The sequence below is a fragment of the Scophthalmus maximus genome, chromosome 17 (assembly GCF_022379125.1).
Source record: "Scophthalmus maximus strain ysfricsl-2021 chromosome 17, ASM2237912v1, whole genome shotgun sequence".
In the NCBI taxonomy this organism is placed as follows: domain Eukaryota; kingdom Metazoa; phylum Chordata; class Actinopteri; order Pleuronectiformes; family Scophthalmidae; genus Scophthalmus; species Scophthalmus maximus.
The window spans coordinates 14,833,336-14,846,720 of NC_061531.1; the positions used below are offsets into that span (position 1 = coordinate 14,833,336).

The window sequence follows — 13,385 nt, forward strand, 5'->3', positions numbered from 1 at the left end:
GTGGTTGTTTCCTGTGTTTTCTTTGTGACAGCACATTGAACCCACTCACACTGCGGAGTCGGGTCCTTTTTTATAGTGGACTCGGTCTCCGGTGCCCCTCCGTCGTTTCCAGTTAGGAAACTCAAAGAGGAGACGAAACCCGCTGAGATTAGGGCGTTAGATTAAATCTAACAGTGATTAAATAACTAACCATTATATGGTTGTAGCAAATTAATTTCCCCGGCGTCGTGTCACGCCTGGCGCACGCGGTGCACCTGTGGAGCCCGCTGCGAGCTGCTGAACACGCGCTGCAGCCGTACGGCGTCGGAACAAAACGGCCAACCTGACCCCGTGTCTGGCCTCTGCACAGAAGTCACGGTAAACGCAGAGAAGCCCCTTGGGATAGAAACAGGAAGGATGCAGAATTCTGCATCCCCCCAAAAGTGACAACCCTCAAAACAAGAAGCATCCCCCCCAAAAAAGGGGGAAATCTTCTGTGCTTTCTGCTGTCTGCAGCAGTAAATATAACTGTCACTCAGCTCTTTTAAACACGCTGTTAGTGTGGCAGCCGTGGCTATTAAGCTTGTGTCAAACGCAAACATGCTTAAGGCTATCTGAACTGGCCTCAGCTGACATTTATATGGTAAGCAAATGGAATATCCCGCGTGAAAATGAGCTTTTCTAACTGGGGGGAGAAAGAAAAAAATAAATAAATAGCTGGGCTTTTGTGCACACACGATGCGTGGAGATAAATCTATCATAAATGATAGCTCATATGGCAGGTGATCTATTCTAGCTCTTAGCGCCCCCCCCCCCCCCCCCCCCCCCCCCTCCTCCCAGCAGACTGTCTGAATTGAGCAATCTCGGCCAGCTAAAGCACAATTTGGATTAGCAAAAGCCCCACTGATAGGTCAGCTTAGCCCGTAATGGAGCAGCTTAGACCTTGTCTGCATGATTATAACATCCGCAGCGGCCGATTTCCTTGCATCCAGATGTTGCCGTGCAAGCCGCTCAGCCTCGCCGTGAGATCCCGGGGATATAAAACGATGTGCCATTTTTAAAAATATCTTTGCATATGTGATGGATTTGGACAAGAAATCTAATTGCATCGGTGATGTTGACTCTAATGAATGTCCAAATGTGTAATTTTGTTGATGAAAATCATTTTGAGGAATGATAATTTCTCATTCCTTTGTCACTTTCAGTCCCTCGTGAATGTTATTATCTTGGCTGTTTCATCTGTTTGCTAAATGGAACGCACCATCACGTCGACTTTAACAACAGTTCAGGCTACTTTAGATACAGCGGACATTTCAGCGGCGACACTTCATTTACTAATGCTGGCAGATGAAGAATGCCTGTTCCTTAATTGATATTTAGCAGCTCGGTCGTGTTCGCACACTTTTTGCATTTAAATAGCCGCGAACACTCGTTGAAAAACTTCCCAGAGGTTCCGGCGGTAATTCATTTTGAACAGTTCGGTTTGTTGCTGCACTTCGGTTTTAGGGTTCTGTCTAAAACTGCCGCTGTGGAAACACACACAGATGATAAAGTGAATTACAGTATGTCACAGAAACTACCAGTGTGTGTGTGTGTAAACGCGAGTGCGCTCTTCCAGGGGGTGTCGTCAATAATTGTACGTCGTGATTCTCAGCAGCGATCGCAGCGAAATCAATAAGCTGGTAAAACAGGCCGCGGCCGGGTTAAAGGTTATAAAGGTTCATAACTGGTGTTCTCAGTGGTGGAAATCAGTGGAATAGGGGATTGCTTGAAAAATCAATATTCTTTTTTTTTTCTCTTGCAAATGACAGTCCAAGTGTTTGTGTGTTGTGTTCAGGCTCTTCTGAAAACAGGGTTTCACCCTTGAAGGAAAAGTTCTCACAACATTAACAAACTCAGTTTTCACCGACCAGTCCCCATCACGTCGCCGAGGGAATCAATCTGTGTCATTTCTTTTTTTTCTTTCTTAAATACAGTTACTGCACGTTTCATTTACAGGTTGCAAACATTAAGGTGAAAGCTTTAGAACAACACACACACACAAACTGCAGTCTGGCTTGCAGCTCCGTGAATTACAGAACACCCAGGAACAATGGATGGATGAACGCTAGGTAGAATTGTTTCACACTGGGTTTATCCTGCACAAATTCTTCGGGGGAATTTATGGGCTATTCCTTGTCATAACTGATCATCTTCCTGATTAACGTGGCAGGTTCCTTTTTATAAGGACAAGTTCTTTTTCCCCCCCAGAACTATTTAAATCATTTGGGATCAAACTGAATAATGACAAAGGTGGAAAGAACATACTTTAAATGTGGCGATCGATGAGTTGATGTGGATCTGTCGAGACACAATAACCTGAACTCAAAAAGCTCCCGGTGTTCCTAAAGTTAGCGCGGAAGAATTGTCATGCCAGTGTCAGTTGGACCACATTTTGGCCCTTTCCCCACATCTGCATTCCTGATGACACCTTCTCGTCCCCGTTCTCCTCTAGCGCTTTTGCCCAACATGAATATTTTACAGTGATTGTAGTGGGACGGGCCAACCTGCCCCGGACGACCTGCCACAGCGGCTGAAAAGAATTTAACTCTCACACTGTTTGAGTAGTCGATCTTTTCACGGTGCTTTCGCTGCACGCTACACGCCCTTTGTCCAATTTGTGCGTCTTGAAGCATTTTCTCACAAAGAAAATGGAGACGGGCGAAGGGGAACAGGTACATCTCTCATGTTGTACATCTCATTTCATGCCTCCTTCTTTTCTTTTCTTGAGTTTTGACTGGACTTCCTCTTGTCTGTCATGGGTATGTGGCAAATATTCCCCGAGCAGATGACATCTGTGACAGCTCAGTCATAGAGTGACACGAAGAAGGACGCTCTGATGGATTTACTGACAGCATCACCATATCACGTAGTAACTTATCCACACCATTGTTGGAATGTAACGGGCCGTTTACAAAGGGCTATCGGTGCAGTATCGTAGAGATGTTTGCGGGTCGTCTGAAAATCACACGGAGCAGAAGGGAGCAGCCAAACTCGCCCATGAGAATAGACTCTCGCCCCTCCTCACGAGGAAAAATCATTTCCGTTTGTCGCACCAAAGTGCTGGGCAAACACTTTTGCATATATTGCGCTTTTAAAAAAACCCAACTCATTTCAAAAGACCTTCAAGTTGCACGACCACTGCGCAGCAGGATCCACACACTTCCCCCCGGTGCTCGGTGTGCGCGTTGCGACGAGGGGGTCAAACTGTCGCAGCGCCACGGCAGCACTTCTGGTGATGGAGACGCTCTCCTGCAGTGGAAATGCAGAAGAATTATGATTCAATTACTCTTTTTTTTTATTTTTTTAAATTCACTTATTCCACTGCTCTCCTTCATTAAATCAGCGCAATAATTCAATTTAGAAGGAAAGTAAAGAGAGAAGGGCGGGAAAGGGACACAGTTAAAGGCCTAAAGTGTTCATGGTATTAATCCATATAACAACGAGGCGACACACACACACACACGCAGACCATTAGTAAATCTTTCAAGGCCTCTTTTCTCTTATTTGTTTATTTTTTTGGTGCCAGACCAGCACGCTGCAGACGATCAAGATCTCACCTCATCGTCACTGGCTGGGGAATAAAGGGAGCTAAATGCTGGAGGCTGTTCTCCCCTCCGTTGGGGTTGGATGTCTGACCGCAGCGATCCAAGCCTGCAGATTGCGTAGATGAAGACTCTTGAATCATAATGCAAGAGCACTAGTTTCCCTGCGCCATTTATAAATACCTGCAACACTTCTATTAACTATCACAAGCAAATTGAACATGTTGGATGTGTTATGTTCTTCTTGTGATGAGCTTTTTAATTTGAAAACTGTGTAAGATTAAGAGAGAACCTTCCAGCATCCATATTTAGCCTATCAATTGCATTTGAATTTGAATAAAACCAATGATACAGTCAGTAAAAAGTCAAGGCAGATGCAGTAGCATCACTGTTCCTTGGACAGATGAAGACCCGTGCTGACATTTCTTTACAGTTCTAAGACATTGCCAATTTCTGCGATATGAGAAATGCCAAAAGTTACAAGTTTGCCTGCCACAAAAGTTCTCCCTGATATTCATCCTGACATTTTGTGAATCACCTTAAATTTACCTCACAGGGGGTAACTGCAGACTTTCAGCCGATTTCACCGAAGGTAGCTCTGTTATACTGAGTATATATGCACTGATGTCTCGCACAGAAAAATGGAAAGTTTGTGGTGTCACACTGACCTACAGCTCCGTAATGAACTGTAAAAAAAAGAAAGAAATGGAGAACAAAGGTGGCTCTGATAGGTAATTTCTTGAAAAGGTTCATGTTCAAGTGTTTAACTGATTGCGCTGGCAAAATATCACCTCATATATATATATATATATATATATATATATATATATATAATATATATACTATATATATATATATATATATATATATATATATATATATATAGTATATATATTATATATAAAAGAAAGATACAGCCTCTCCTTCCTGAACTCTTCAATAGTTCACAAACACACCTCCGGGCAAAGCAAGCGTTAGAGCCTGTATCAACTGTATATTTCCTGGATTAAAGTAAAAAATCATTTATTTTTTCCTGACCCAGACATGGAAATATTCACTTCACCTTGGTTTCCCCTGATTCATTCTATTTTCTTATTTGATGCTGATTCCTACCATATAGTAAAAAGCAGCATTTTATATCTTTTGCACCCACACATTAATTGAGTCTTCTCATTTCCGTCATCTTGTCAGATGTTGTGTCACTGTAGGCTTGGTGCATGAACTATAATTGGAAAATGACAAATACCAGGGAATGCTCTTATTTTGAAAAATTACGCTTGATAAATTTGCTCCCCTCGCATAAACCTTACCTAATACAAGTACGCTTCACAAACTCAAACAGATATGTCACAGTGTACAATCGCCAATTTGAATTTGTGTGAAATGCTTCGTACGTCATGTTGCAGTCTGACAGCTGCAGAGTTTTATCTGTGGTCAGCTTCAGCAAAAAAACAAACAAAAAAAAAACCATTGGATCCTGTAGTGTTGGGCATTTTTCTGAGGCAAAGGAAATCTATCATGTTCAAACTGTCATGTTAATTAGTTCTGCTCAACTGAGCCGGAGCTGCAACATTTTTCGGTATGTAAATTTTAGCCTTTGACTCTGACGTATTCAGGTGTGACTTCCACTTACAGAAGATGCAAAATTCTTTGTTGTTTATTTTGAGACAGAAGAACATACAAAGCTCTATGTTTCCAAACCAACCCAATGTGCAGTTGGTGCGTTGTGTTTCACGTCCTAATTGTTGTCAGTGACAGAGTGCGCTTGCTGGTGCTGCGGAGTGGGGGCCGGCAGCATCGCGACCGCGTTCAACATCAATAACGGAATATTGAGGGCAATTGTGATCAAATTGAATGAGTGTAGCCTGAAGTGCTCTCATCAGCACATCCAAAGGCAAATAAACAAACAAGCAAATAACAATAATAGAAGCACATCATCATCTTCGGAGGAGGAGGAGGAGGAGTGGCAGACTGCTGTTGTGCTTGTTAGATGAGACATTATGAAAGAATATCATTTCAGGTGTATGGTCCTGTATAGTTAGGTCCGTCAGGAGGAATCAGGGCCTTTTCATAGATGCTTTAATGTTAAATCTGCACCGAAGCGGAAAACAGCAATATCCTTTTGAGTCTTTGATTTGAGATAAGGCCACATCCAATTTCTCCACGGACGTTAACACAGTTAAAAATAGACTCAACTTCCAGGCCTAGTACATAAAGTGTTGTAGACCAATGATGGGGGGTGATGCAGCATCACCAAACATGCTCGCAGTTCCTCTCCTCGCCCACTGCTTTATTTCAAAAATGTTTCATGTCCAAAGGGCATCTGAACACATGCTTCAGATCCTCGGCACTGCAGTCTGGTGTTGTCGGGGAGAGTGGTACCTGGCTTGCCCACCGTTGGAAGCGGGACGGTCTTCAGGGGATCTCGGGAAGAGAGCGGGGGAATATGGTTTTGATCAGGACCAGCTGTCATTTTCTGTCCTCGGCTATTCTGCGAAAGCCGACGGTCCTGCAGCCGTGCAAGTATAATGGGCTCATTTAGAGTTTCTTCTGTTTTATTTGGGGGGGGGGGGGGGGGGGGGGGGGGGGGCGCTGTGTTTTGTTTTTAATTAATCTCGCCAGTTTATTCTTCTTGTCATGCAGACACGGTTTGCTTGTCACTAAAGCTGACTGAACTCAGGAGGCACCGACAACAATAATGTTGATTAATGACTTTTTGGAGAGGATAATTTGGCACATTTCCCACCGCCAGAATGTTATAAATTAATTAGTGAGACGTTTCAAGGTGAGCTCGCGCGGTTGACAAGATGGACTCTTGTGGTCCGTTGCGCGGATCTTTTCCAAAAACAAGTGCGTTTTTTGCGCCTCAGCCTAACAGAACCACGGCCGTTGTGTGGCACGGCTGCTGCTCGCTCAGTCGCACTGGTGGTGCATTTTCACCGAACCACACACCGCTGCCTGCAAGACAACCCCACCTCCAGCAAGTGTGTTTTGAAGGAAATGCAATTATGAGTGGTTCATGTTTTATAAAAGGATCGGCTGTTAAGTTGAATATTTGGCAAGTTGTAAATATGTTGGTATGGCACAAAGTTTGTGAAAGCAGATGTGCATCAGGAAGTTATAATGAAATATGCGTCTGCCTAATGCTCGCGCAAGATTATATCAGAAAAAAAATGTCTAATGAAAGAAATCATTAACGTGGCCTTTGAAAAACTACACAGAGCCTTTTTTCTGACTGACAACCGACACGTTACCGACAGGGGGAAAAAAAGGGGTCATGTAAAAAAAATAGCAATAATAATAAATGAATCTATCGCAGCTCTATGTATATTGGAGAACTGGAGCCGGCGTTTTGCTGCGGCGCGAGTGCAATTATGGGATCCTCTCACTTCACTCAGGTGAAAAGGTCAGGCGGAGATGGAGAAAAACAAAAACAAACGAGAGCCTCCGCCATTACTGGAGCCTGATCAGATCACCGAGAAGGGCAGCGCACTCTGTATTTGTTTTTCTCCCAAAAGTTGCACCTTAACTGTGACAAAACAACGCCTCCCACTCCTCAACAGACCTGCGAGGACCCTTCGCTCTGCCCCGTAGGCTTGTGTTCGCGTGTGCCAGCTGCCAAGCGAGCGCGCGTCCGCTCGTCGTGAGCAGACTGAAGAATGACTCATCTGACCCACCAATTGTAATTTTTTTGGGGGGGGGGATTTTTTATTCATTTATTTGTTTCTCCGCTGCCCAGTGAACCCGCGTTTTCGATCTTTTGCGCTGCCGCAGTCACAGACATGTCACTCAGGCTGCAATAACGGGATTATTCGTTGCAAACTGACCCCAGATCTCTCACTTCAGATGTCCGGACCGACCATTGTCGACCAATTTTGCCCTCTGTGAAAATAGCTTCACATTAAATTGATCATGGACGACGGATTCATCCGCAAATGTCTCCTTTATTAAACCGAAATTTAAATTGTTCTTCCTCAAAGGACAAACATTTTTGCACCTTCATGACAGAGGCATTACTCTGTTTTACTGAGTCAATACTGACAGAAAACAACAACAACAACAACAACAACAACACAATGAGACATGTCATTATTTCACACGTCCGAGTCATCTTTTATTTCTTCTTAAAGGAATCACTTGGAGCATCACAGCCGCTTCAGTCATGCCCACATCTCTGGCGCAGTCTTCACAATGTGCTCTCAGGAGCCGCGGACTCAGGAGCTTATTATGAGTAGACTCCTTTAGAATAATTGATTGTATTTGACATGACATGGTGGAAGCTTGGCGGACTGATACTCTGCAGTCGAGCCGTGATCAATCCAAATGAGGGACGGGGGGGGGGGGGGGGCTTCAATTTCTCTGCCAGAGTTTATTAGAAACAACTGAGCTCCTCGGGACAAACTCAATTCCTCCAGAAACAGCTTGGACCTATTAGTATCCGAGAATGTAAATTAGTGTGATCCCTCACCTCATCATGCCTCAAAAATATTCCCCCCTGCGCGAGTTTGACGGCGCATAATGAAACATTGCGTTAAATGCCTGGGCATGTTCCAGTGCACTTGGCATGAAGAGTCATGATTATCTGCAAAGATTGGCTCCCGTCTTAAGGAACACTAAAAAATGTGCCGTCATTCGGTATACCTGCGTGTTCTGAATGACAAATCGGGCTTGGGAGACGACTGGGCGTCTTCCTCTGGATTTGAATTTTGTGCGGGCGCGGGCGTTAAAATGGACGCACTTCCTAAATTATAGTACGAGGCCTTGACACAAATGGTGAAGTGTAGTTTTAAAGGTTGCATTTTTTGTGTTATTATGTATTTGACTGTTTTTTAAGCTCCATTTAATGGATCTGGCTCTTGGCGGTGGTTATACAAGTTATAATAACGCTGAGGAAAATGCATTGAGACGGTTTCAAAGGGAATCATAACTAATTTTTTGTGCAGTGGGGAATCACAGCCATGTTCTGCATGAGTTGCAATCGATACCTGTGCACAATTCGCCATGTCCCCCATTGCAACACTGCTCTTGTAGACATACTGTCCCTCGCGGTAGAGATCATTTAAAGTTTCCCCCGAGCATGAAGCACCTCGTGCCTTCACACTTCTGTTTGCTATGTAAATAAAGCTTTGGACGTGTGTGGAAATGCCAGGAAGTAGGGTAGTAAACAGCAGATGGTTTGCCAGGCCTCCTCAGCGCTACGGATTCTATCTTCCTGCCCACCTGAATGACCCGCGTTGAGCCGAGCAGCTGATGCGAAGGAAAACAAAAGCGGGAGTCAACTTGTTTTCTCCACCTCCACTCGACTGCGAGGCCAGAGGAGTCATTAGCCATGCACGGAGAAATCTACTTGTTTATCAGCGCTTTTTTTGTGGTTTTTTTCCCTGCCTCGCCCTCCCACAGAGATGGAAGGCAGACATGACCCGTGACTGATTCCCAATCAAAACCCACCCAAAGTGTTTTTTGCTCGTGCAGTTTCCATCGTTTCATAATTAAACAGATGATGATTAGCACTGAACCCAATGAGGGCGATGGCTTGTTGTGTGCACATCTTCAAAAAAAAAAAGGGGCTGACCTTGAACATTGTACATCTGTCCAATTCAATTGGATATGCTCCAAAGATGCACAGCACATTACCAGTGAGATGCCGCGGCTCGTGTCCATAAAGCAGGATATTGGTTGTTTCAAGGTGATTCACTGTGGTGTGTATGAGCATCTTTTTTTATTACCATACATGGTGATGTTGCACCATTAGACCACCTACTGCACTTTTGGAGTTAAGTGGCAGACAGAGCGAGCGGAAGTCCTTGAGAGGTTACGAAAATCTTTAGCCATTCATTATTATCAGGTAGGACGAGTAGAATGTGATGGGATATAATGAAAACTAATACTCTTTCTAGTGACTATGCTATCTGCAGATATGTTTAATATCCCATTACAGACCCCAGAAGTAACCACAGTTCTATACTGTCAAGGGACAAACATAATCCGGAGGGAAATTACCCATCAAGAAGGCAATACTGTTACTGAGATGCAATTACCAGGCCACTTGTGAGACTTTCAGCCCCAGTATCCATGGGTGCATGCATGTGTGTGAGGGCGGTCGATATGTGCATAACAGCTCTTATGTTTTGCAGGGTAAATTGGATTCTTTGCCGGCGAACAGTTAATTTAGAATATGTCCAAGATGCAAATGATTGATGTGACTATATCGTTACAACTTTAGGTCTCTGTTGCAGGGCAGCCATAATGGAAAAAAATATATTGCACGGAGGAGGAAATAGCTTTTATTCAAAAAAGTGTGGAGAGAATTTCCTGCAACTAACACTGCGAGTCTCTCGGTGGAATAGTTTGCATTTTTGTTCGGCCGCTTTTATATGTGCAATTCAAAGAAAGCATTACTTAATTCGGAAGGAAAAAAACAGAGGGGGCTTTTTAATTCTACTTCTCTATACATTATATTGTGGTGCTCCTGAGCTCGTATTTGTTAGCAGTTAAATGAACGACATGTCTCGCAGAGGATTTAATGTACCAATTTAGCACTGAGTCGCATAGCCTGCAAACAAAGAAAAACAGCACGGACTGCAATGAGCATCAGTGTAAACATTTGATAAGGATTTGCTCCGGGCAAATGCTATGCTTTATTACCGATACAAAAATAGAAACTGTGGAAGCAAGACATGCTTCTGTGCATGTAATGCACCCGCCTCTGCGCCGTCGTCGTATAGCTGCGACTCATTCTCAGACACATAATATTTGTGGCAATGGCAAATTACTTCCTGTTACCCCCAAGATAAATTTCATCTCAAGTCGGGGACATTTCTATTGTACTACAAATTATCACCTTGAATCTGGTAATTAATCACTCCTGCCTCGAATGAACTGCCCCGAACCATAAATGTGGTGCAGAAAGGAGAAGAAAGGAGCCGCCTGCACCCGTCGCATGGGGAAGTACATGTGCATTAGAAATAAAACTGGCTGCACACTGAGTGTGAGCCTAGCATGCATAATAAATGTATGACAAAACAATACCCCAGGCACCCCGGTATTAATGATATGCAGTGAACTCATTATTAAAGTTCCAAAACAGCTCCTGGAGTAACACAGATGGAGTCAATTAAGCATTGAGCACACTCGCTTGCCTGCCGTTTCATCTTCTGTCTTTTATCTCCTGCATATTACTCGGCGGATGTAATTAGCTGTATGTTTCTCCCCACAACATAATGTCCAGTGATAATAACTGTTATTTTCACTTGTAATTTCGAATAATGTACGGCTTAATAAATGTTCCAAATTTGCTTGCAACTGCGTGTTTCCCTTTGCAGTGCATGAGGTGCTCAGGGTAACACCCCGTGCTAAGCTGCTCTTCTGCTGTCTGTGTTCCCAGAGACCTGATGCCTTCCACGCTGGAGGGGCAGATCACCATGGAGAAGACACCCAGCTACTTTGTGACTAACCATGCCCCGAAGCGCATCCACTCCATGGCCAGGGATATCAAGCTTATCATAGTGGTGCGTAATCCCGTCACCAGAGCCATCTCGGACTACACGCAGACTTTGTCCAAGAAACCCGAGATCCCCACCTTTGAGGTTCTGGCTTTTAAGAACCGGACGCTGGGTCTCATTGACGCCTCGTGGAGCGCCTTGCGTATCGGAATATATGCGCTCCACCTGGAGAGCTGGATGCAGTATTTCCCCCTCTCCCAAATGCACTTTGTCAGCGGCGAGAGGCTGATTGTGGACCCCGCGGGGGAGATGGCCAAAGTGCAAGACTTCCTGGGACTGAAGCGGATCGTCACAGACAAACACTTTTACTTCAATAAGACTAAAGGGTTTCCCTGCCTGAAGAAGCCGGAGGACAGCAGCACCCCCAGGTGCCTTGGCAAGTCCAAAGGGAGAACTCACCCTACCATTGACTCGGACGTGATTCGCCGGCTGCACAAGTTCTACAAACCCTTTAACATGATGTTCTACCAAATGACCGGCCAGAACTTTGAATGGGAGCTGGAGGACGACAGTGAATCCCGCAGCTCTCAGGACTAGTGGACCGCGGGACGGCACTGCGCCGCCACACCACCAGCCTTCTCACTAAAACTACTACTGTCCCGCTTCGTCTCCAGAGAGGGTGCCAGAGCACGCCAATCCGTCATGGCTGTCCTTGCGTCTGTCTGTACCCATTAGCAAGAGTTTACTGACATGCTTTCTCTCCCTCTCTCTCTCCCCGTCAATACTAATGTTCATGATGGAAAACCATTATTGTACATACCAAACATAAAATATATTTATATTTGTGAAAAAGGAGATGATTTATTCCTTTTTGTTTTCAAAGCTTAGAGCTGATACAAAAATCAAAATCATGTTGACTATGGCAATGCATGCGATGAGTTAAGTGTCCTTACCTCATGAGACCCAAGGGTAAACTCTGCCTGTTTCTTCTCCCTTTACTTTCCTTGCCGTTTCTTGCCCTCACACCCACTCACCAGCATTCACTACAAAGAAGATTCTATTTCAGTGGCGAAGGCCACAAAGCGCTTTGTATTATTTCTTTCGACGCTTGTCCAACTGCTTCAGAAGAGGGGAAGATAGATTGAAAAGAAAAATCACGGACACATAGTGGAATAGTACTTCGACACGTGCCCATCTTTTCAGTTGTCCATATTCTGAGTGACAATCCTGACTCCTCTTTTTTTTTTTGGTGTGTCAGTCCAAGTTTACCAAAGTGTTAATCTACTCAGCTTCAGTGTTCCGTTTGCTCTGCACTCATTAATTGCACACATATTCAATAAGAGAGCTGATGAACAGTGGCCGTCATCCAATAATTGGATTGTTTCACTGCATCGTCGGACATTAGCATACTGATGACCACGCACTCAGTTGTGGTGCAGTATCAGTGGTTTTGGCATAATTTGACAAGTGAATCCATGTTCTGCAAAACACCCAAGGGTCCGCTGTGCATCCCCGACAGAGGCGGCTTCCTGCTACCGAAATGCACCCAAAGTGTCCGTTAACTCTCGCCGGACTTTCTTTTGTTTTCCTTCTTCTTTTTGCCTCGTGAACCCTCCGCTTGTCGAGGCGACACGTGTCAATTGGGGGCTTGGAGAGCGACGGCAGAGGACCGAGCAGGGAGATTTGTTCGCAAACATCTGCTGCCATGTGGTCTTCTGTCATTAGAGATTAATGGCGTGTTAAATAAAAAGCGCTGCTGCTGGAACAATGTCAATGTCAGAGAGAATTTGCTGTCGCGGAAAAAACACCAAAACACATACATGCCCAGGTAAATTACCAAGCAATTACTGTGTGTGCGTAACTTGAATGAGCTCATGTCTGCCAGGGAAATGTGCTGTGACCGGAGGTTTACTATCAAAAAGGCTTGTGATCAGCGGGACCCACGTGGGTAGATGCTTGTGACGAAGACAACAGGGTTGCGCCGTGAACATCACAACATGACCCCGTGATCATTTCCTTCTTTTCTTTTGGTTTTTTTTTGGGGGGGGGGGGTTTTGCATAACCTCTCTGTGCGTCCGTCTGTTTGTCTCTGTTTGGACTTTTCATCGATTGAGACAATCAATACCGTCAATGAGTCAATAAATACAGTCTGCCGCACATCACTGGTTTGCTCCGGCTATGATGCATCGCTCTGTTGGTCCTCCCTGGTCCCCGGTCACGGGCGGCTGGATCGGTTTCGCTCTGCGCAGACCTCTCGTTCACCCCGGGGAGGCCGGCACCAGCAGCTACTTACACAGAGCAATTGATTCAATCAAAGTAAGCACTATACTGCCCTTTGTAGCGCCGGGGCCCGAAACACTGACCTCCGGGTCTCACCCTC

The 13,385-nt window shown here is 44.7% G+C and overlaps 1 protein-coding gene across 1 annotated transcript in view; it reads left to right on the top strand.

The window, feature by feature from the left end:
* hs3st4 (heparan sulfate (glucosamine) 3-O-sulfotransferase 4) overlaps window positions 1–13,029 on the top strand; it is a 69,657-nt gene extending 56,628 nt beyond the window's left edge. Inside the window, exon 2 of the mRNA XM_035616351.2 lies at window positions 10,948–13,029. Within this exon, the coding sequence (XP_035472244.1) occupies window positions 10,948–11,602 (655 nt within the window). The 3' untranslated portion in view covers window positions 11,603–13,029. The remainder of the gene's footprint in view (window positions 1–10,947) is intronic.
* The last annotated feature ends 356 nt before the right edge of the window (window positions 13,030–13,385 follow it).